General features: G+C 41.6%; 1 protein-coding gene across 1 annotated transcript; it reads right to left on the bottom strand.

The window, feature by feature from the left end:
- Positions 1-8,350: 8,350 nt before the first annotated feature.
- TAAR1 (trace amine associated receptor 1) lies at positions 8,351-9,866 on the bottom strand. The gene is made up of 2 exons (XM_068412720.1): positions 9,851-9,866; positions 8,351-9,405 (listed from the first exon to the last, which is right to left on the bottom strand). The coding sequence occupies exons 1-2, from the start codon at positions 9,864-9,866 to the stop codon at positions 8,351-8,353; spliced, it is 1,071 nt and encodes a 356-aa protein (XP_068268821.1).
- Between the last annotated feature and the right edge of the window lie 14,321 nt (positions 9,867-24,187).

Genomic DNA, 24,187 nt, shown 5'->3' with positions numbered 1-24,187 from the left:
TATACACTTGCTTTCTGTCATTATAATTCCATTAACTGAAAGGGAGTGGAGATAGGTTGAGTCTCGCCTCCTGTAATAGGCTGTGGTCCAGCTGCAGTAGTTATAAATGAACACACTTGTGAATATTTTCAAGGGTCAGAAATTCCCTTCATTTATCTGGGGACCCAGACCCATTTCTGCCACCTCTTTTCCTGATAGCTTGTTTGGGACTAAGAGCATATTTAAAAATAGAAGCAGAAAGAGATACTCTTCTCCGCACAATTTAACCCACTTAAAAGGAGCTTGGGAAACAGCTTGGTCCACTGACTTTTTCCAATAGGTATCACCCTAAAATGAAGAAAATACAGAAACAGATCATCAAAAGATTAAAAAGAATGCTTGGAAGTCGGTTTTATAGGCTAACCCTACCTGCATCTGTTTTAGTAATACCACCAATAGATGCCTTAAGCAGACATTTTCTTGTTTTGTTATTGTCCTGCAGAACTGCAATGTCTGTAAAAGGCAGACTCTCTTTGTAACGTGGTTCAGATTAATGAAAGGTGGGAGTTTATTTTTCTTTTATGACATTACATTTAAGCCCCAGGAGATTTTGAGTTTAAAATATTCATATAATTTAGGGGTTCACATCAACAGGAGATAAACAAAGCCAAGTGTGTGTATTCCCAAGACTGTAATTTTTGTTTGCTCTATTAGTTCATTTACCCTCATGTATAAGTGACTTAAGGTAGATAAAAGTAATATCAAAAAGAGTCTTTGAAAGAAGAGGCTAAAGGTAAAGGAGGAGAAAAGATGTGCTGTTTTTTGTCTGTTTTAGTGGCCAATACATTCTATAATCTTTCACATTTTTAAATAATTACCATTTCTAATGAAACTTAGAAATGAAATATTTAATAACCTTGAAGAAGATTACTATCTTGTAATTTAATGGGCTGAAACAGCACTTTCTGTCATGCTGGCTGTATATGCAGCTTTCACATTATGTACAGAAAATATTCCCCATATATTACAGAAATGGATAAAAAGAAGTGTTAATTTAGGTCAATCTGTCATCGTTATTGGACAATCTAGTATTCATAAAAAATAAAAAATAGGAAAGGTAGTATTTATTTTCTTACAAGAAAAGACAAAATTAACTTACTATTAATGTGAATAAATGGAGTCCTCTGAGGTCAGACATGGATGTTCAGACTTAATGCTGACCCTTATGCAGGTGTATTGAAGATTCATTACAAGTCAAAGGGTAAACGACTGCTATTCAGCAGAGACTGGATTTTTATTGAATGCAGTATATATAACAGCATGTTATAAGAACAGGGCAGAAAATAAACATGGCTTTTAAAATTAGTTAAGGGAGAAGTAAGAACATTTAAAGGAGTCTACCTTTATAGCAGCTGCTTTAAAGACAAACAAGGAAATTTTGTGTTGGAAATAAAAAGCAAATCTCTGGGATTATATACAACAGAATCATTTACAGACTCCAAAAATAGTAAAATTTTGTTATTGTGTACAGCAGAAATATGTTATCTTTGAGATCTGTCAGTACTTTTGAGACAGGCGTATCTAGTAACTATTTTTAAGTAATAAAGTGAGAGATATGCAAGCTTCACACAGATGGTTCTTTATTAAAAGAAGTTACTAAAACATAAATCCATGCAGAAATCTGTGCAGACACAATCATATTAGATTTTAAAAGTAATAAAATCTGTAGGTAGAGGCTACACTTCAAAAAGCATTACCTTCAGAAAGCAGTGTCCCATGCACCTCTCCATTGGTCTTACTTCAGCATGGGACAGAATACAGTGATGGGGGAACAGTTTGACACCTCACCTCTCAGAAATGAAATGTCTAAAAACTGCTAACAAATGTATAGGAAGGGAAACCTTTATAAAAGAAACTGTTTAACTGGGTTAAAGCAAGACTACGGAAAGGACCTTAGAAATTGTCTTTGAGAATTAGTCATATCAGGCACCGCGGTACTGCAAAAGCAGTGTGGAGAGAAAATTGTTGTAGTCATTATTTACACCAGTAAAACAGTTTAGTTTTATTACAGCCTGTGAGTTTCCTTCATGTTGTACCTCATCATTTCCATGTTGTCCTTAATTATTGATTGAAGAGGACTATTTAGTTACTTATTACTAACCACTCTTATTCCTCTGGGCTAGCTTCAGTAAAGCAGAAATCACAGCAATACAGAGCAAAAGACAAGCTCAAATTTTCTCAAAGAATTGTTTTCTCCTGTTTGTAACTGCGAAAGTCCAAAGGGTATAGAATGCACTCTCTTTAATAGAATAAACTATAGAATCACTCTCAGTGATCTCTCTTTAGCTGACAGATATCTTTTAGTCAGTATGCTGTGAGTACTCAGTGTTTAAGGAGACTGACTTTTCCTATACCTCTGGGAAATAAGAAGTCCAGACATCTAGGAGTGGGTTGTGGAGTTCCCACTGCCTAAGTTAGCTGTGGATCTGGTCCTTAGGAAATGAATTTGTTTTACAGAGGCTATTGTATAGTCATCACAAAGAAACATTTTCAATTACCCATGCAGTTGGTTGGATTTAAAGTGGCAGCATGAAGGTGAAAAAAATCTTATTAAAAAATCTACAAAGAAGGAAATATTATAGGAATTAAATTTCATAGATTCACAGAATGGTTGAGGTTGGAAGGGTACACTCTGCCCCATTGTCCAGATTATTAACAAACATGTTGAACAGGACTGGACTCAGTATTGATCCCTGGAGTACAGCACTAGTTGCTGGCCTCCACCTAGACTTCGTGCCAATGATCACCACCATCTGGGCCTGGCCATTCAGCCAGTTTTCAATCCACTTCACTGTCTGCCCATCCAGCCCATACTTCATTACCTTGTCTGTGAAGATCTTATGGGAGACAGCGTCGAAAGCCCTACTGAAGTTTAGTTAGACAATATCACTGCTCTCCCCTCATCTACCAGGCCAGTCATTTCATCACAGAAGTTTATCATCAAATTTAGGCTATGTCTAATGGAAACAGGCTAGTCAAAAAGTGCTTACAGATAGGCATAGTCTTTTGCTGAATTAGGTCTTTAGATTCAGTAGCGTGGAAGCAGTGTTATAGATAACTAAGATGATCAGTAAACCTACAGAAGTAAAAGCCTTTTGTAGAACACTAAGCATCATATGTTTGACTGTATCTAGTATTATCTTCCCTGTTGAATGAGTATTAATGCATTGTAGAGGACAGAGAGTGCACAGGGTGCACAACCTGGATGAGATAATGATTTAAGGAAAGTCATACATTTTGCAATATTTACACAGTTTGAGAGCTCAATGTATGTTTTTATCTAGCTGTTTAAAATACTCCATTTTGGAGTGAGGCTTTCCTTGTGATCCTTCTGGAAGGGTCCTGCCTGGACAGTCCATGCTCTTCCTCTTCCCTTGTCCTGCTGCATCTGGTGACTGAGGGGCAGACCAGGAGGCTCAGCCGCAGGTGGGACCACCATGCATGAGGCCACAGGCCACAGCACTGTGTTACAACCACCAAAACATGAGCTACAGGCACTAAGGCAGAGGGAACAGGTGGCAGCCCGTGAGTCGAAAACTTACTGTCAGTTTTGTACAAATCATGAGAGGGACATGACATTGCAAATTGTGCTCATTTGCTGGCAAAATGAACAGACATGGGTTTACCGGTGAAACAGAACCTTTCACCATGCTGGGGTAATTGCTTTGCACAAGTTTTCAGGGAAGTTGAAGCATATGAAATCACCCACTGGAGACTCATTTGTTTTGGAAAAGGTAGCCATCTGGGAAGTGTTTAATAACATCACTAATTAAATGTGTTGATAAGGAACTGAACAATACCCTTTGCACTTCATTTACACGATGACAATTTGAGATTGCAGTCAGGTACATTCTGCTTCACCAGACCTAACTCAAAATCTGATTGGACAACAGCATGAGGCATTTTTCTTGTGCTCTCCTAATGTATCAAAATCTTGGGTTCAAATAGAGACCCTGCGGCCTCATTAACACATCTCATTTGTACATCCCTTTCACAGTGAGAAATAGCTTCGCGCTGCCTGTGGTTAGAGCTGATGAGAGAAATTAACCTGGGACTTCATTAAAGTTGCTGTGCTAGAGAAGGCACTTTGTAAACAGAAGGCAAGGAGGCTCTTTGGGAAAGTGCCACCTTTAGGTAATAGGACACCAGAGGAAAAAGTTATTTCTGAAACTTTCTGAGATGGGCCGTGCACAAAGCTGACTTACAATTATAGGTTATTAAGAACAAGGAGAAATGCCTTCTAGGTGTGGATGAAGGTCACCAGCAGTCTGTGTGTGGAAGTCCCTTGTTACTACTGCAGAGAATAAATACTGGTGGCATCTTGGCTAGACTAGTTTGCAGGAGAGTTGGTGGTCTATACACTGAAAATTTCTTCTTCTACTATTTCCATTTACAATAAATAGAATATGGTGATTTTGTGCAGCCAGGATGTCGTGATGCCCTCTTTACTGGCTTTGGTTGGGGTAGAGTTAATTTTCTTCATAGTAGCTTGTGTAGGGCTGTGTTTTGGATTTGTGATGAAAACAGTGTTGATAATGCAGAGATGTTTTTGTTATTGCTGAGCAGTGCTTACACAGCCTCAATGTCTTCACTGTTTCTCACACTGCTCCACCCGTGAGTAGGTTGGGGGTGCACAAGAAGTTGAGAGGGGACACAACTGGGACAGCTGAGCCCAACTGACCAAAAGGATATCCCATACCGTATGATGTCATACTCAGCAATAAAACCTTGGGAGAAGAAGGGGGACATTTGGAGTTATGGCGTTCATCTACCCGAGTAACCGTTACGCGTGATGGAGCCCTGCTTTCCTGGAAGTGGCAGAAGATCTGCCTGCCGATGGGACGTAGTGAATTAATTCCTTGTTTTGCTTTGCTTGCGCACACTGCTTTTGCTTTACCTATTAAACTGTCTTCATCTCAACCCATGAGTTTTCTCACTTTTTCCCTTCTGATTGTTTCTCCCATTCCACTTGGGGGGAAGTGAGCAAGGGGCTTGGGGCTGAACTGCCTACTGGGGTTAAACCACAACACCCTCCAAATTTCTGCACAGCATGTGTAGGATGGCTGAGAATCCCCTAACCCAAGGTCTCCTCTATCTGCTCTCCCTGGCAGGTCATCTCCTCAGGATGACCTACTGGCTGCTGACAATTTTTGACCTGCTTCCCTCCTGATGTGCTTCAGGGCAGGACGTCAGGGAACTGTGTGTATTCCTCTGGGACTCCACAGTCCACCATCCCACCACCCTCTTCCAGCTGAAGATGTTGAGGAAGACCTTCAGTAGTAGCTCCATGGATCACTGCCTAGATCCAAAATGTCATTTCAGGTCTCTGGCTAGTCAAGCAAGTTATGTAAGACATCCAACTGCTAGTTCCAGAAAACTAGACTTTGACGCAAGCATTTTTGGAGTCCCAGACTCATCCCAACTTTTTCATAGTGTGGGATTCACCTATGCTGAGTAATCCTCATCTCAGCTACCTAAAAATTGTACCTAAAATCTTCAAAAAATCTATTATAGTGACTGGAAGATCCCTCTTGGTAATAAGAGAAAGACCATCTTACCTAAAAATGGATAAGCTGGTGAGATAAAACACCATGTGAAGATGACTGTTTTTCAACAGTGATTATAAAGAGAGCTACCAATGACTAGAGCAGATGTAGTGCCTCACTTTTAGATGTCTAAATTTATGTTAAGTGGCTAATAGTCTTCAGGAGTGTGGGTCTGGTTTTTATGGTTTTAGGTAGATTAGCTTTGCACTAGGGTCTAGGTACAGGTTGCAGAGGCATGTGCTCTATTTGAACTACTAGCCATCCTGCAGGCCAGCTGGGATCATACTCATTCACAGATTCCTTCTGCAACCAGAAAAAAATGCCAGAAAGATGCCATAACACATTATGAAGGGAGACTGACCAGTTATGAACTCTGGTAGAGCTGAAGTTCTCTGGAAAAACAGTAATGTTTCCAGATTTTCAGGGAGAGAGATAGACAGTGGATGAGGGGAAAGAAACATCTCCATTGACTTCTGAAGGGACTATGTTAATATATGCTGAACTTACTAAATATACTTTAAAAGCCTCAGATGGGCAACAATCCTCATAGGGAAAGATCACTTTCCTTCAATTTGTAACTCCACCAGGAGAAAGGGGATATCACCTGGAAGCACTTCTGAAACTGCTATTTCAAGAGAGATCAAGATGTCCAAGTGATCATGCAGTTCATCTCAGAAGGTAACACTGAGCATGAGAATATGAACTACATCAGGCCAGCCTCACTGGGGATGAAGGAAGAAGAGAATTAGCCATTCATTTACCAGCAAGATAGATTTTTTTAATCTTAACTTACTTTATTTCTGTGAGATAAAGTATTAAAGTAGTCATATTGTCACTAACAAGGATTAGTGCCCATGTGGTGTATATGTAATTGTTCCTTTTTATGTCATTTTGGAGAGTGCAAACCTACAAGATGGCAATGAAACAGTAAAAGAGACAGTCTCAGATCCTGATTTTGCTCTGCTGAAATTTAGCATCATTCAGCTTTTATGCTATACAGTGTAGTGCTTCAGTGCTCTACAGGGCATAGAAAAGAAGGACAAGATACACATACGATGTGCACTTATCCCAGCAACGTGAACGGAGGACATCTTTTACTGCTGACCATAGCTCTTACTTCAGTAGAGAGTCATCAGTTTCTCTCCGTAGTCTCTTCTCAGGTACTAATCCTTTTCTGTCCATTCCCAGGACTAGTCCATAGTCCAACCAGATGTCACAGGATCAGGCCAGAGGTATTATTTCTTTCTGTTTGGTGATATGTTAATTCTAGAAAAGTCAGGTCATAGATTAAAAAAATGACAGCCTGTGGGTCTTCTTCAGCTGGTGACCATGTTCTCGCTTTTGACTTACTTGTCTGTCCTTCGTGTCCAAATCTGGGTGTCCTGAGAAGCTGCACACAGATATAACCTTGACAGCCTGCTCACCCAGATGCTATCACAGAATCACACAGAATCACAGAATCACAGAATGTTAGGGATTGGAAGGGACCTCGAAAGATCATCTAGTCCAATCCCCCTGCTGCAGCAGGATTACCTAGACCATATCACACAGGAACGCGTCCAGGCGGGTTTTGAATTTCTCCAGAGAAGGAGACTCCACAACCTCTCTGGACAGCCTGTTCCAGTGTTCAGTTACCCTCACCGTAAAGAAGTTTTTTCTCATATTTATGTGGAACCTCCTGTGTTCCAGCTTGCACCCGTTGCCCCTTATCCTGTCAATGGATGTCACTGAGAAGAGCCTGGCTCCATCTTCATGACACTTGCCCTTTACATATTTAGAAACATTAATGAAGTCACCCCTCAGTCTCCTCTTCTCCAAGCTAAAGAGACCCAGCTCCCTCCCCAAGCCATTCCTATAGCCCTTCTTCTGCCACTCCTCCTGGTGCTTCCACATTCACCCTACCCCATGCACCCTCCATTCACACCAACCATAGCATTTCTATAACAATTCTCTATATACTTTTCTCACCAGCTGTCACAGCATTGACATCAGACAAAATAACAATGTCCAAGCCAAAAAAAAGTTCTGAGAGATGCAAATTGGTGAATACCTTACATCGAAACATTCATTAGACAAACATCATTTTCTGGCATTCTCAGGTTCAATATTGCTTTTCATTCCATGCATTGTATTTTTCCTTGTCTTTGATCTCGTTAAACATGCTTTTGATCTCATTAAGCAGCAAAGCCTTTAAGTGAAAAACTCATAAGTGACAAGCACTACTTGAAATGGAAACAGAAGGAGCAACATGACTTTTCTCTGTCTCATCTTCCTTCCACGGAGTGTCCTGCTATGGCTGTATATGGGCCTGTTTTGACCTGATGATGTGTGCATACTGAAGGAGAGGGACAAAACTTAAAAGCTTTGGGTTATTACTCAAAGATGTCTAGAGATTCAAAAGGAAAGGCTTTTCCGCTCTTTCTAGAGGAAAATAAATAAACACAAATATTTTAATATAAACACACCTTATTCAAGAAATTAATCTGTTGTATCAGAATAATTTCTTAATGATTAAGAGCAGGGATATAAACTGCTGTAAGTGTTTTTAAACTTAAGTCTTGCTCTCCTGTGCATTGCATATAAATAGCTATAATCAAAATCTGCATACAAATCTCAATCTGGAATGAAAAAGAATAAAGCTCAATAGTTGCTTGTCTGCTTGAACCAGATTTGGTAAATGAGTAAACAAATAGGTGTTTCCTTCACTTTCAGCTCTTACATCCAGGAGTTCAGCCTCCAGGCAAAAATTCAACATTTAAAGCATGTTACTCTAAAAACAAATGAGTTCTGGAAGAGTCCTGTTGAAAAACCTTTCCAAACAGAATAATCTTTAATGCCCTGCGAAACCACAGGTAAAAAAATGCATAAACAATTGGGTTAAATGTAGAATTTAAATAACCAAACCAAACCAAAGCATCAATGAGAATAGGAGGTATCACATAATTCATAAATGGATTGGTCGCTGTAAAGAAGAAGAATGGACTCCAGCAAATGAGAAACACTCCTATTATTATGCCTAATGTCTTGGCAGCTTTCCTTTCTCTGCAGAATGAAATATGGTTCTTCGTTTCAAATCGCGTCTTTTTTTGGCTAATTGCATCAATGGATCTTGCCTGCCTCTTGGCTATAGAGTATATTTTCCTGTAAATGTACAGCATAACAAATCCGGGGATGTAAAAAGACACTACGGAGGCCACAACACCTGAAGTTTCACTAAAAATGACAAAGCATCCTCCTGCACAATGTATGTGATTATAAATCTCTTCTGCCCCTCGCAAGTTTAGGTCTAGAAAGATCATCCCAAAAGCAAAAGCAGCAGGGATCATCCAACTTACAAATATCATGACCAGGATAACAAAAGTATTTATCTTTGATTTGTATCTTAGAGGGTCACACACAGCATAGTAACGGTCGATGGATATGAAGGAAAGATGGAAGATTGAAGCCGTGCTCAGCATAATGTCCGTGCTGGTGTGGATCTTGCAGAAGAGCTCCCCAAAATACCAGCAGTGCTCGACAGAGCGCACCATGCTGCAAGGCATGATGAGGAATCCCAACAAAAAGTCTACTGTAGCCATAGAAAGTATCAGGAAATTGGTAGGTGTATGGAGCTGCTTGAAATGTGATATTGAGATGATAACTGTCAAATTTCCAACCACCGTGGCCAGAATAATGCAAACCATGAAGACATACATGGAAACACGGATACTGTTGGACCAGCTGCTCCTTATGCAAGAGCCATTTACGGATTCGCAGCACAGTTGCATCCTTACTGAGGTCTCAAATCCACATAGGTATGCAGCACAGGTACTGTTTTTTCCTAATGCTGAGATACATTTACAACTGTTTTTTTCTTCCCTATACAGGGAGAGCTGCAGGGAGGAAAAAAAAAGGGCAATTGTAAACACCTTCATTTATTTGGATGTGTAGGAAATTCACATTTCATTGCTTATGAAGGATGAAACTATTTTGTAATTATAGTTCTAACAAAATGACACTTTTATCATTAGACTTCCCTTGAAATAGGAATCTCATTTGACGAAATAAACTGTATAATGGGGTGTCCTCACACCAGAATAGCAGTGGCTCCCAGAGGCCTGCACTGGGCAATGTGTTGTATAGTGGGCAGATGAGAAGTCCTTCATTATTTTCTGTTTAAACAGTCTTGTTCAAGTCTAGTCTTCTTCATCAAAATTGGTTGGAGTCTTGTATCTCTCACTTTGCTCTTGAAAATCAGTAATTTTAGATTCTGAAGCTCCCTCAACTTATTTTTTGATACATAAATCTATGATCTACAAGTATAAAACAGAAGGCTAAAGCTGAGGAGTCCAAGCTCAGCCTCTTCTCCAGCCCTGTCCCGATAGCGGTAACTGAACCTGCTGTGCAGGCTGGTGAAACCAAAGAGTTTCCATGAGCCTTCGGTTTTTAGGCAGATGACACTGCCTGACCAGATCAAGTCTTACTGCAAAATTCTTGTAAGCTCTAGCTGTAAACAGAGATGCAAGGAAAAGATCTAAGAGGAGAAAAAAACTTTTCTGACCTTTTGCTGCCAAAATGTAGTGGAAGAGCCTGCCTAATCTGAAGCATTAGCAGCTGTATAAGCAAATACCTTTTCTGTCAGGCTCTAGTTTATTTCAGTGCTAGCAGTTTAGCATTACTTTATAAATTTATTATGTTAATACTGTTTTTAGCTAAGGCACTAACGCAGAGAGAAACATTTTCTGAACATTGGTTTAGCCTGCAAGTGAGGAATATTGGCTGTCCTCTCATGTGTGCAGTAGCATGTCCCTGTTGCAAGTCTCTTTACAAAAGCATTTCATGAAAGTACTTAAGCACTTAGCAAGCAATATTCGTTTTTGAAAGATCTGGTTTTCCTTCAATTAACAGAAAAATAGTATTATTGTGAAAAATACAGAACATTAGCATGTGCTATTCAGTAGCATTATTGTTATGGTATAACTTGGTCAGAAAAATACTGACATGTCAGTTCATCCAGGACTAATATAACCCATTTGTTTCAGGACTTTGCTGCCTCTCGTTGTTCTGGATAGAACACAACAGAATAATCAATTTTTCCCATATCAAAACAAATGTTATTACCAGCACACCATACCATTAGAAGCTAAATGGAAGCTGAATATAGATGATAAACTATAGCTTGCAAAACCCTGACAGCTACAGGGTTGTGTAGCTGTAAACACTAACAGCTTGTGTTTACAGAGGGATTTTCAAGTAGTGCCAGGCAGTGGCACCCAAGTGCCAGAGAGAAGGTGCATCCAGAGGCACTCTCAGGAGTACAGGACACAACCTGAGTATATTTATTTACTGTTTGGGGTGCGTCTTGCTTCTCCCTTTTTCTACCTACTAAAGTTTAACACCATTTCTGCTCTTTTCCACCTCACTTTAATTATCACTTCATATATTTCACTTTTGGTCAGTCTCTTCATGTTTCTTTTCCTGCCTGGCATTCCTTCTTTTGGTGTATTTACACCCAGATAGAGGAAGCACAGCCAGATGGATCTTTATTAACACAAATCTTCAATTTTCACAGCAGAAAGAATTAAACACCGATTTAACTGTATATACTGGACATAATTATAAAAGTTTTCAGCTCATTCAGGTTATAAATGTGTCACATAGATTTCAACCTTCATTTGTTTTATGTGTAAATAAATTAAACAAATATGGTAAAACAGGCTATGAAGCCAATCAAAAAGAATTAAGGTACTATCGTTAGTTTTCTTTTCTATTTAAAAGATGAACAACTTCCCTATTGTTCTCTGACAGAGAAACTGTTTAGCCTAAAGAAATATGATCTCCCCTGGAAACTATTTTTCTTTAAAAAAAAAAATCCTGTTTTCAGGAGATTTTGCTTTTTGGTTAAACAAAAAGAAGAAACTCCAACCAAAATATGGAGTGAACTGAGATTATGTGTGGTTTTGCGTGAAATGGAAACAAAATAAATCAAAATTCATGTGGCAAACTGTCCAAATGAGCTAAACACTGAAGAAGTTTTCAACAAGAAAGTAGAACACTTCTCTTCCATAATTAATTACAAAGCTTAAAATTCAATAAAGTGGAAATATAAAGAAGCATCCTTTTAAAAACCTATCCTCCTACCTTTCTCCCCTCATGCTGAGCAGAAGTCTGCTCTTGACGCTCATTTGTTTTCTGCTTATTGAGTGGCACCCCTTCCTTTTAAAGACCATCTCAAAAGACAGCTGCGCCTCTTCACCATCATAACAGTTCTGGGTAACACAAATTTTTACAGGAACAGGCACTTAATCCACAGTCAGAGCGGCCTCCAGAAGCCACTGGCACATTGCTGGAGGATGTTGGGTGCAATGAATAGCATTGTTGGCCCCTTGCTCAGGAGCAGCTGTTAATGTGAATAGTAGCTCAAACTGTTTATTTTGTTACCCTCTTAAGAACAAAATAATGGCTGCAACGGTCATATTTGTTTAACTGGCCTTACTTATAGGTAAATTGGACTCTTTGAAGTATGTTTACTTGTTTGTAACAAACACTGTGAGCAGCCCAAGATTATCTAGGTGCAGAACAAAAACCACCATGTAGTCTCCCTTCTGTAAGCTTCTAAAATGTAGCAAAATACATATGTACAGGTAGGTTACAGCAGCATGTAAGATTTCCTTGAAAAGGTATATTGTGTACAGAATGACATGATGTGTATTTACCAGCCTAGTTCTGATTACTCTACTGAACAAACACGTTTAATCTAACAGCCTAATCAGTTAACAGCTATTTGCAAGATACAGCTACTAAAAAGGTGTTTAAAGTAAATATCTATTATTGGCTGTACTGGAGTCACACATGAGAAGCATCAATTTTTTGCTCCACAAAGGACCATGCAGCCTTTTAAAACAATGATACTGCTGAACATAGAAGACTTTTAATATGGTGACCATCAGCTGAAGCCCAGTTATGCTGGGTACCTCAGGGACATATGCAACAAGGTAGATTAAGGTACTACTTCTTGCAAAATATGCTGCATTACCTGGGCTAGCTGCTTCATTATATTATGTGCACAAAAATAAAAATGAATGCAAACAACTCAGTTCTTTTATTTATCATGAGGCTGCACTGATACAGAGGCTGGGGTGTTGTAATGCAAGGTTCTCCTTGCTACGGGAAGAGAGTTTACCAACTAAAAAAAGGGCAGAAATAACCAACAGGCTGAGTGAGAAACCACTTGAGAGAGTCAAGAGGATATGTTGAGGAAAGGAGTCAGGTCCAATTGCTCAGTGTTGGGGAAATGTCAAAGAGACATTAGGCACCCAAATACTGGCCTCTGAGAGAGGTCTTCACCCTTTTGAGATTCATAGCTGTGGGTCTTCCTTGGAGCCAGGCACTTCTCTTTGAGAAGTGAAGGTTTAGGCCTTGGTAATTACCACCTTGACATATACATTTTATAGGAAGGTAAAATGTAGGGGAACAAATCCAAGTTGCCTTATTCTGCACAAAACTCATCGTTACAGCAGAGTCTGGTGGACAGCTGATTATGGGGACTTAGTCAAAGGACACCCATGCACGCACACACACTGCTCTCCTGCCGCACCTCTCCTTCGAGTGACACAGAAGCCAAAACTGTGTTCAAGGGGACAATCTGGAAAGGCAGCTCTGCTTGAAGTGTTTATTTCAGAAGCTGCTACCTGGCAGCAACCAGCCAAACTCCTAGAGGACCTTCTGGGTCTGGGGAGCCTTCCCCTGCCCTGAGCAGCTCCGCTCCTGATGAGGACTTTGGAAGGGTCCTCAGGGAGATGAAAAAAAATGAAAAGAGTAAAAACCCGATGATGCAAAACGATACGTTGTAGGGTTATTACATTTATCAGATGGCTGTATGACAGTCGTATCTGGACTGCCTGCTCTGTGCCTGCACTATGCACTTATCACTGGAATATGCTGGTGGAGGGGAAGTTCAAATGACAAACTTGAGAGTGGCTGGTTCGCGTGCAGGTCCTTGCGGCAGGCCATGTTTTCTCTCTAGCTGACTACTGGCAACACCTATATACTTTAAGGTGAGAGCATGGGGAGGGTGGTATTTAATGGTATGTTTACTGAAATGAATGTAAAGTAGAAGTTTCTAAGATATCAAGATAATTAAGTAATTAAGCAGGCCAAATTGTCAACTAATACAGAGCAGCAAGGAACACTTTGGCAATAAGCTTTCATGACGTTGGTGCAGATGCTTCAAACAGGCATTTTCTTGCAGCTTAATGCTGCTGTGGATCATGAAAATATTCTCAAACTTACTGTTTATAATATCAAAGAGAAATATGTCAAGCTCTATTTTTGGGAGACCGCAGGGCACTTGTCAGTGTTCAACAGACTTTTGAGTCTGTAATATAGTAAAGCAGTTATACATCAAAATTCAGAATAAAAACTTATCTACAGAATTGTTGCTGTGGCTTTCTTTTCTGCAAAATTTATATTTCTACAACAATTAGTTTTCAGATTTTTAGAAAACCAAGAAAAAGAGATGTTGTCACACTGTCTAGCATACATTGGGTCATCTACACTTTTTGTTTGTTTGTTTTTAAAATGTAAAATAATTAAAATGGAAAACAGCACAGAAGGGAATGGAAATAACACTTTTGCCAGACACCAAACCCAGCTGAAGAACATGTTGAAAAATTATTCTGTCCTTCTTAGGCAACACTGTGAAAGGGACACTGGAAATGGGAAGGAACAGAACGGAGCTTGGGAATGAGAACGGTTACCATGAAAAAAAAAAAAAGGCAGAACAGCACTGATTTCTACTGTGATTCTGTTAGCTCACATTTCTATGGGTACAGTTTGGTCATTTGGCAGAAAATATCATTTTACAATATCGATTAGACAGAGGAAAGTTTCTCATTTTCACATAGTTCATTTTAAAAACCTGCTCTCTGCAGCGGGAATCAAGGATTTAAAACTACTGGAGGCTCTAAGGTGGCCCCATTGTTGGAGAGGAATTTTGAAAGGATGTAACTCCACTCACCATTTATGCAGTCCTCAGGAAAAAAAACCACAGCATTACAAAAATTATCTTCTTAAGTTTCCATTCATAGCTTCAATATCTGGGGGGAACGCACAAATTCCTAATGAGTTATTAGTTCAAAATAAATATTTCATTACATGGGTTAAATTAGATGATGTACCAACTACTAATCTGAATGCTATTGCTGCAAACCTAGTACAATTCCACTGAAGACAACCTGAAATTAGCCTGATTTATACCAGAGGAATTTAAAGAAGAACGGATGAGATGATTAACCTCTAGATCTTTTCCCATGGTTTATATTCTTACTCTTCAGTGGAAAACATCACTTTTCCTTGCCAAGTAAAAACAGTTGTTTATACAGAGTAATGCAATGTTTGTGCTCTTTCTCAAAGTGTAGCACTTAGGATCAGGACCACAAATCCAAACCCCAGGATAAATGCAAATCTCTGAAATGCACAGAGGAACAGGAGAATCCAAGAAAAAAATGTTTTTACAGCGAAGCAAACCACATCTATCCAAAGTCAAGCAACTATCTCCGCAAGGGGTGGAGGGGGAGGTTCTATATATTTGATAGCCCTGCTAAGTAATGCCATAATGCAGCCCATCGCCTCCACCCGGTAGCAAAAGCAGCTCTGGCAGACAGCAGCCCCAGGGCTCCCTGGAGGGCAGGGGCAGCCCCTTGCCCCTCTCCCCGGGAGGGCGAGCACGGGGCGGGTGCGGAGCAGAGGCAGCCACGCAGTGGGGCAGGTCCCCTGTGCCTCTCCAGTGCTCCCGTGCACCCACCAATCCCACGGGAGTGAATTTAGGACTGTGGCTCGTTTGTAGATATTCGGTGGCCTCCGAACACAACCTCCAATATGAAGGCGAATGCAGAGGAGGGAGGCAGAGAGCAGTAAGCAGGTACAATCCCAGCTTCATCATTCGGCACCCTCGTGGCCCTGGAATAACTTCACAGAAAGTAAAGATCCTTACTCTGGATTCACAGCTGTGCCTGAAAGAGTTTTGCCCCCCTAGCTACGTTTTTCTTTCAGCTATTGGGAATGAATGTTTTTTTTAAATCATCCTTTCAGCCACCACCGAAACCTCATTGCTGTCGGTGCTATTGCCAATCCCTACAGACTATTATCTTCAGTGCTAACCATACAAGAGTCATCTTTGAAACAAAGTAATTTCCCAGACTAGCATATTAGAAGCTCACCGTGTTTCAGAGTGCGTGACACAGGGACGGTACCTGCTCAGGAGTTATTTCTTCATGACAAACCGGTGCAGCTTGCGGATACAGCGCGATAGTGACTCATCCCACATGAATCCCACAGCTGAGCAGCTGCACGCTTGGTCTGACTCTGGTTTACAGCCTGCTGGAAAAATCTTATCAACAGGATGACGTAAATATTAAATATTCAGAAAAGATAAGCAGATAATAAATCTGTTCTGACACACGCCACTAGCATATGCAAAGATGACTGCATTTGAATTAAGTTAAAGCCAGGCTCATGGAAAGAAGCATACAAAATAAAGGCAAATGTTTATATGGTCAAAGTACAGATGGAGCTATCAGCACCGAAATGTTTTTAAGATAGCCTGATGTTTCTTGTCCTCCTTTCAATTTTTGTAATGTTGCCAAACTAGCAATCTCAGTTATCTTTGAAAATTTGATTTGTCTATCCCAGACTGGATATTTTCAAAAAAAGCCCAACCACAATACTTCAACAGTATCTGAGAACAAGACATTAAAAAGATATTGTTTCCTCCTAATTAAACAATTCTGCTTGTCTTTTATTTATGATGCTCTGGTGTTTATACGCATTGTAGCAGGGACTTAAGAGGTATTGATTGCCTATGAGTGTATCTTTTACCATACCAGAGGAACTATACCTACATATGGCCAAATTACAAATCACCAGTGGCCAAACTGCAACTTGTTGCTTTTTAAAGCACATCTCATTGACCGGCATCTGTATCTTCAAACAGTAAGAGTTTTAATATTGCTGTGGAACCCAAGGAGGAGAGTCCTTCCAGAAAAAAGTAACCCCAGGGAGGAAAACTGACCCACTTTGGGTCAGTTTGTGTACATTGGCTGGTGGGCTGTGCTGGTGGAGGGCCATGCCTTCCCACTCCTGCTCCCCTGAGGCTTCTCTGAGCCCTGAGCAAGACCTGCGTGGCTCAGGCTGAAGCTTCTCCCTGGGGATTTGGTATTCGGGTGGGCTTGGGAGACAGGAAAGTATGGCAAGGTGGCACAGGGGATATGGGGCTGAACAAGAGGGAGAACTCTTGGTGAAATGAAGGTCTTGAAATGTCACATTCTGGTCTGGAAGTGTGGCTACTCTACTGGAAGCCACTGAAACCTAAAATTGCCAATAAAGGCTTATATGACAGTAAACAATCTGCTGGAGCCTCCGTTCTCAGGCACTACTCTCTGTTGCCTTTTACAAATGCTGGATTTGACTACAATAAGCGCATGCTGTTCTCCTAGAAATATTGAACAAGCTTGGTTGTTTCTAGTTGCCCATTTGCAAGTCCAGCAGACTGCAGATGCCAGTGCTGCTGCACTGCGGGCCATTTTTAAGGGAGGGGACTTGCCAGTGCCATCCTTTGCTTCCACAGTTTTTTGCTGCTGCAGGAAGCAGTTATGCTGTGCATGAGCATCGCTGGGATCATGGCACTGCAGGAACAGCAACTCAACTAGTGCAGAAGCTACCAGTGTCACAGGCTGTGCCCTTTCATGCTCACCCTCCTCTGCCCAGTCTCAGGAAGACATGTGTGGGCAGCCTGATTATTCAGCAAAGAGTGAGCTTCATTTATCTTCTCAGTAGCTGCTATGTGTCATTTGAATATGCTTTTTGGATGACCAAAGGGGAGGTAAGGGTGCACTGGAGTCAGTTTGAATTTGATTTATGATTTATTATCAAGTTCCTGCTTGCTAGCCATCATCTCCTGCACAATACCCGTGAGACTGAAAGGGAACAGATGGCAGCAACAGGAGGTTTAGCTGTTTAAATGTGCCTCTACCAGCCTGCATAACTTTGTTCGTGAAGGTGAGGGCTGGTGAAGGGAAGGTAAATATCTCTCTCTTTTCTTCTCCCCCTCCCCTTTTCCCCACTCTGTAGTCCATTTTGTTCTTATCTGCAATTATTGCTGCTTCTTCCTTCAATGCCTTGCAAGCCTTGTTGCCCCAGCTACCCATGTGGTCTAATGCCCTAAATGGACCCCCTTGTACAGGTCCCTTTCCTCCTTTCCCTTCTTTCTAACATGCTGAATATGCATCTAGTACCATACGATACTAGGTGGGTCATTTCATACCACAGGTTTTGAAGCTTTCACTGAACATGTACTCCTCATTTTCTGGGTGCACGCCAGGACTTGATTTTTACAGGTAGTCAGCACTTTCAGCTGAAGCCAGTGACAATCATGTTTCGACTATATACAGTATTTTTGTAATACGAATTATTCTGGCATCTCAAGTTAGCCACCTAAATTAGTGTCTACAGTAAACATCAATTTCTTTGCACTTCATCTCCTCATCTATATTGTAGGATAAAAATTACTCCTAGCTTCATGGAAGTGCTGTGACTTCAAAGGTTTTGTGACTGCTTTTTGTTTAGTCTGATGCAGAACTTGGAAGAATCCCTGCCAACAGAGGCCAATGTTAACATGAATAAAAAATCTAAAATGCCTAGTGTAACATTAAAGGTAGGCTCAGAAAGTCTTCAACAAAATGAATGTTTAAGCCTGTTGCTAGGTAGTGATGATTGATCAAACTTAAGCTTTTTTTTTTAATAGCTCTGGTCCTTATACATACAGCCATCTGATCCTCTTGAGGTATAGCTAAGTGACATCTGTTATGAAAGGCACCACACATGTATTTTTACCCACACCTGCCAAAGCTTTCTGTCTTTCAGTCTAGCTACCAGGAAATACATCACTGTCCATTGATGGCCATGTTTTTACAGCTTGCTCTTTCCTTTTATATCTCAGTGTCAGATGTATTTGACTTCTACTTAGGCAAGCATAATTCTTCTTTCAAACAATAAGTTTCCATGAATTAGTTATAATGTGCTTTCGCAATTTGGTTAGGTTAGCTATTGCAGTCAACTCAGCATAAAAACATATCTGAAACAACTGGAGAAGACAACTACTAACCAAGTAGGGATGGGAAGAAAACAAAGGTTTGTACATTTTTGATCATTTTTGTACAGTTTGTCAGCTGGGTGTCAAACCTAGATATTGGGGATTTTACAGGGCCAGTGCATCTAACTTCTGCTGAGGCGGGAGCTATATGGATCACTGTCTCTGTTAACTCTCCTGGGCAGAGCCGATGACTTCCAGCCCCTACCAAACCCAGTCAAGTGGTGTGAGAGCCTCCATGCAGGGTGCACTAATAAAACCCACAGAATACAACTGTTTGAATTCACAACCAAACTTATCAGCAAGTATGGCTAACCAGGGAGGTTCCAGTTGACTGGAGGTTAGCAAATGTGAAGCTCATCTACAAGAAGGGCCGGAAGGAGGATCTGGGGAACTACAGGCCTGTCAGTCTGACCCTGGTGCCAGGGAAGGTTATGGAGCAGATCATCTTGAGTGCCATCACACAGCATGTACAGGACAACCAGGTGATCAGGCCCAGTCAGCATGGGTTTATGAGAGGCAGGTCCTACTTGACTAGCCTGATCTCCTTCTATGACAAGGCAACCCGCTTATGGATGAGGAAAAGGCTGTGGATGTTGTCTACCTAGGATTTAGTAAAGAATTTGACACTGTTTCACACAGAATTCTCCTGGAGAAACTGACTGCTCATGGCTTGGATGGGTGTGCGCTTCGCTGGGTAAAAAACTGGATGGATGGCCAGGCTCAAAGGGTTGTGGTGAGTGGAGCTAATTCCAGCTGGCAGCCGGTCACAAGTGGTGTTCCCCAAGGCTCAGTGTTGGGGCCAGTCCTCTTTAATAACTTTATCAATGATCTGGACAAGGCGATCGAGTGAACCCTCAGTAAGTTTGCAGATGACACTAAGTTGGGCGGGAGTGTTGATCTGATTGAGGGTAGGAAGGCTCTGCAGAGGTATCTGGACAGTCTGGATCAATGGGCTGAGGCCAATTGTATGAGGTTAAACAAAGCTAAGTGTCGGGTCCTGCACTTGGGGCACAACAACCCCATGCAATGCTACAGGCTTGGGGAAGAGTGGCTGGAAAGCTGCCTGGCAGCAAAGGACCCAGAGGTGTTGGTCTACAGCTGGCTGAACATGAGCCAGCAGTGTGCCCAGGTGGCCAAGAAGGCCAACAGCATCCTAGCCTGTATCAGAAACAGTGTGGCCAGCAGGACTAGGGGAGTGATCGTCCCTCTGTACTCAACACTAGTGAGGCCACACCTTGAATACTGTGTCCAGTTTTGGGCCCCTCACTACAAGAAAGACATTGAGGTGCTCGAGAGAGTCCAAAGAAGGGCAATAAAGCTGGTGAAGGGTCTGGAGAACAAGTCTTATGAGGAGCGGCTGAGGGAACTGGGGTTGTTGAGCCTGAAGAAAAGGAGGCTCAGGGGAGACCTTATTGCTGTATACAAGTACCTGAAAGGAGGTTGTAGCGAGGAGGGTGCTATTCTCTTCTCCCAGGTAACAAGCGATAGAACGAGAGGAAACAGCCTCAAGTTGCGCCAGAGGAGGTTTAGATGGGATATTAGGAAAAATTTATTCACGGAAAGAGTTATCAAGCAGTGGAACAGTCTGCCCAGGGAAGTGGTGGAGTCACCCTCCCTGGAGGTATTTAAAAGACATGTAGATGTGGTGCTTAGGGACATGGTTTAGTGGTGGAGTTGGCAGTGCTAGGTTAACGATTGGACTTGACGATCTTAAAGGTCCTTTCCAACCAAAACGATTCTGTGATTCTATGATTCTATATCTGCACTGATTCTGTGTACCTAGGAATGGTGTCCCATACTGCCAGTAATTCACCTATGATAACATGAGTTGTTCATAAACATTTAGTATTGTATTACTGAGCTTAACAGTTGCACAATCTCTGACGGCACCTCTCTGTTCCACATTATTTAATGGATAACTTGAGGATATGATGACTAAAATATGTGTACAAGGACATGGCTGTAGTGTCCTGCTCTACTTAAAATAAAACAGATTATTAATATTCTGTCACTCTATTTTTGCTCAAGGTCTACTTGCTTTAATTCAATATGTACAATAAAGTACATTAGTTTTTACTCAGAGTTAAAGTTTCCCTAAAGTTGTTGCCAGTCTTACTTAAGTCAGCCGTAAGGTTTGGATCACACTTGTTTTACTGCAGTATTTTTCTACCTTCATCTGAAGCTTGGCACCAATAAAATCTATTAAGGACTTGTTTTTCTCTCCATGTGATCAGAGACATCGTGGACAGGTGGGTCTTGTTTGCTTTGGCCAGCATCAAGGTATAAGGAAGAAATATTGATGTGTGAAGAGTAGGCTTTTCCAGCTCAGGAAAGGATGGGGTTCATTAGGATACCATCTGTAGCAGCTTTTGAGGTGGAGTCATTTACATGAATTACATATAAATTAATTTGATTCTTCTCCTCTGGCATATCTGTTCCAGAGTCAGTAAACACTCCTATTCTTTCAGAAACTCAAATTCTGTCCCATAAAGAAAATGTAGGAGAGGCCCTGTTTTTTCTTTTTTCCTGGAGATGAGCTAATGTTCTCTTTTCTAGCTCCCACCTACCAGGTAGGAAAGTGCACAGCTGGTTAAGTTTCCATGAATCCAACAGAAGCTGTTCTAGGTGAATGTAATTTGTTGCAGTGGTCCATTGTATGGCACTCTTGTTACCCTCTCAGGGAGAGGAAAGCTGAGCAGCAAATCTTGAAAACTACAGGTCAACCATTATTCAAATTTGGTTTTAGTGTCATTTTCAAAGAATCCTGGACTTCTACATCCCTAATGGATGAGATTCGACAGTCCTTTCCTGATATCCTATAAGCTACTTGACTAGTAATATCAATTGTATCCTACCCATTTCCAACTCTGACAACCTAAGACAGTTAGCTCTGCGTGTATCTGGGAAGTACTCCATACTTCAGAAATGCCAGCAAGCGATATGTGAGAGATTTTTGTGTTCAGTTATCACAGCCTAAATAGTGCCAAGGGAGCAGAATGGGGAATAAACTCTACCCTTGAATAAAGAGAAAACATTTATTTTAAAATCTAGTTACCTCCCCAGGAGCCTTATCTTCTTAACACTAACTCAGGAGCTTGAATAAACTCTCACTGACTCTTTTGGTACAGATAGTTTAGGAAAGCTTAACCTGATATATAAAGATAAACCTAGTAAAAATATACTGAATGTCTACAGTTCTGTTCAGTCTATGTGTCCCGACTGTATTCCTCTTCAGCTTCAGAAAGATTTTTATAAATTCCACATCTATTTGGAGTGCATGAAATACTCGGGATACCAGCAACCTGCAAAGTATTTGTTTGTTTCAAGTGCCACTGATGCATCTGTGAGGCATTTCTTTCTAAAATATCCCCAGATTCTTCTTTTTTTTTGTGGATTAGCATGTAAAGCTATTGATGCCAACCAGTGAAAAAAGATGTTAATCAAGTGATTTGACTGCAACAACAAAACAAAAGTCAAATTGCGTTCACATCCCACTCCAGTAGCAGTTCCTCTTTTTTTTTTTTCCACATGAGTAATTCTAGGCCAGGTAGTAAAAACATATTTCGTCCAAAGTGCAGCCAAGTGGAGATGAAGGTGAGTAGCAGGGCATGCAAGAGGAAGTGCGACGCTGGCTTCACACCTGAGCTTGCAGCTCCTGCGGCGCCTGTGTGGTCAGAGGGCTGCAGGAGGCAGCGGAGCTCCCCTGGAGAGTCCCTCAGTGGGGCTCCCTCTTTCTTCCAGCCTCACCCTGCTGTAGCCAAGGCCTGACCTATCTCAAGGAGTGACCATGACTGGAATAGAAAGGTATCAGAGCTACCTCCTCTGTGGTAGAAAGGGAAAAAGCAGCATTCAGGGGCAGCAGGGAGAATTATGTTTTCAAGCTAAAAAACCTTTTTAGGATCTTTTTCAGTACTGGAGTTTACGTGTCAGTGTAGCTCTTGCCTTTCCCAGAGCATTTCTTTGACCTCTCCCAGGGCAGATGCCTGAGTGAGCAGCACTGAGGATGCATGGGGAAGCACCACCATGGGGACCACCCCCAGGGCAAAGGTCCCAGCTGCTCTGCGGCAGAGACACTTTCCACCCTATGTGCCTGACTGTGCCGACCCCAGTGCAAACCAACAGACCTCTGTAGCCAATGGGGTGACACTGCAGATCTTCATAGCCAGCATGTCAGTCTTGTTTGCCCTTCCCAAACTGTTGCCCATTATGGACAAGACAAGGGGCTCCTGAAGTGTACCATGACTGGCCTGGGGAGCAGAGATCAGCTCCCATCCTTCAGCATGGGCCTCTGCCTCTTGAAATTCTGGACCCCACATGCACTATACACCCAACAGTCATGTGGAATTAGTACTGCCACAGCTCCATCATAATCTCTCTTGACCAGAACCTCCTCTGTTTGGTGAAAGACTAGTCTGGGTTACAACCACCAGTCAGGTGAGAAAAGAGTGAGGTGCTGGACAAGCCACCAGCAAGCACGACCTCGAGGCTCTGCCTGTCTTGAATAACTGCTCTCAAGTGGTAGAGTCCCTTCCTTGAGTACAAGCTCGGCTGTTTTATTTCCAGGATGAAACAAGTCCTGGAAGGAGCCTCCCAAGTTGTGTGCTGAGAAGCAGAAGCACATGGGAAAACAGAAACCATGTGATTTCAGCAACTTCTGGATAACATATGTTGATGTGCATGGGGTGGGAAGCCACAGTGTGTTTCTTATGTGCAACATTTAGGGCAGCTCAATGCTAAGCATGTTGCAGGCTGTATGCCAGTGATGTGAAGGGCAGTAGATGCAAAAGACTACGGGAAAAGCATTGAGACAGGGACCACTCCAAGGCATATGTGGTGCGAATGAGACCCATTTGCTGCAGAACAATACACACACACCAGGTCCAGGACTGCCAAATTTCACATGCCGTTGCTAGAAGTCCCAAATAATGCCCATTTCTCACATTACTTGGTGAAATGTGTTTCAGGTGCTAAAATATTGCCTATTTCCTATGTTTTCACAGTTTTGAAGAAAATTTTCAAATACCTAGGAGAATGTCTTGGTATACTATGTTTATATGGTAAGTCTGATCTGAAATGCATTGGACCTAGCACGCATCTGCCATGCACAAAGCAGTGCAAGCTCAGAGGGACTGCAGGACTGAAGATGCTTGACTGAAGATGCTTTACGGAGATCAGCCAGACACAGCGCCTGTGTGGGTTCTGGAGGACCACTCTCTTTCTAAGGCTGCACCTAAACCCATTTCAAATCTGGTTTTCTCTTCATTGTACAGTCCCTTGGTCAGAATGTGGCCAAGGCCCACTGAGCATTAGGGAGGCCCTATTGATTGGTGTGTAAGGCTGAGAAACATGGACACTTAGTGCTTACACAGTCTGAAAAACAGGAAGGGGCAAAAGCGACAGAAAGGCTTCCTTGGGGAAGATTTGTTCTGCAGCTAACTGCCAAACTTCACATTTCACACATTTCAGTATCAGT

This window comes from Nyctibius grandis, chromosome 1, assembly GCF_013368605.1.
Source record: "Nyctibius grandis isolate bNycGra1 chromosome 1, bNycGra1.pri, whole genome shotgun sequence".
Lineage (NCBI taxonomy): Eukaryota > Metazoa > Chordata > Aves > Nyctibiiformes > Nyctibiidae > Nyctibius > Nyctibius grandis.
The sequence above is the reverse complement of the archived record's forward strand: the minus strand, read 5'-3'. Positions and strand labels throughout refer to the sequence as shown.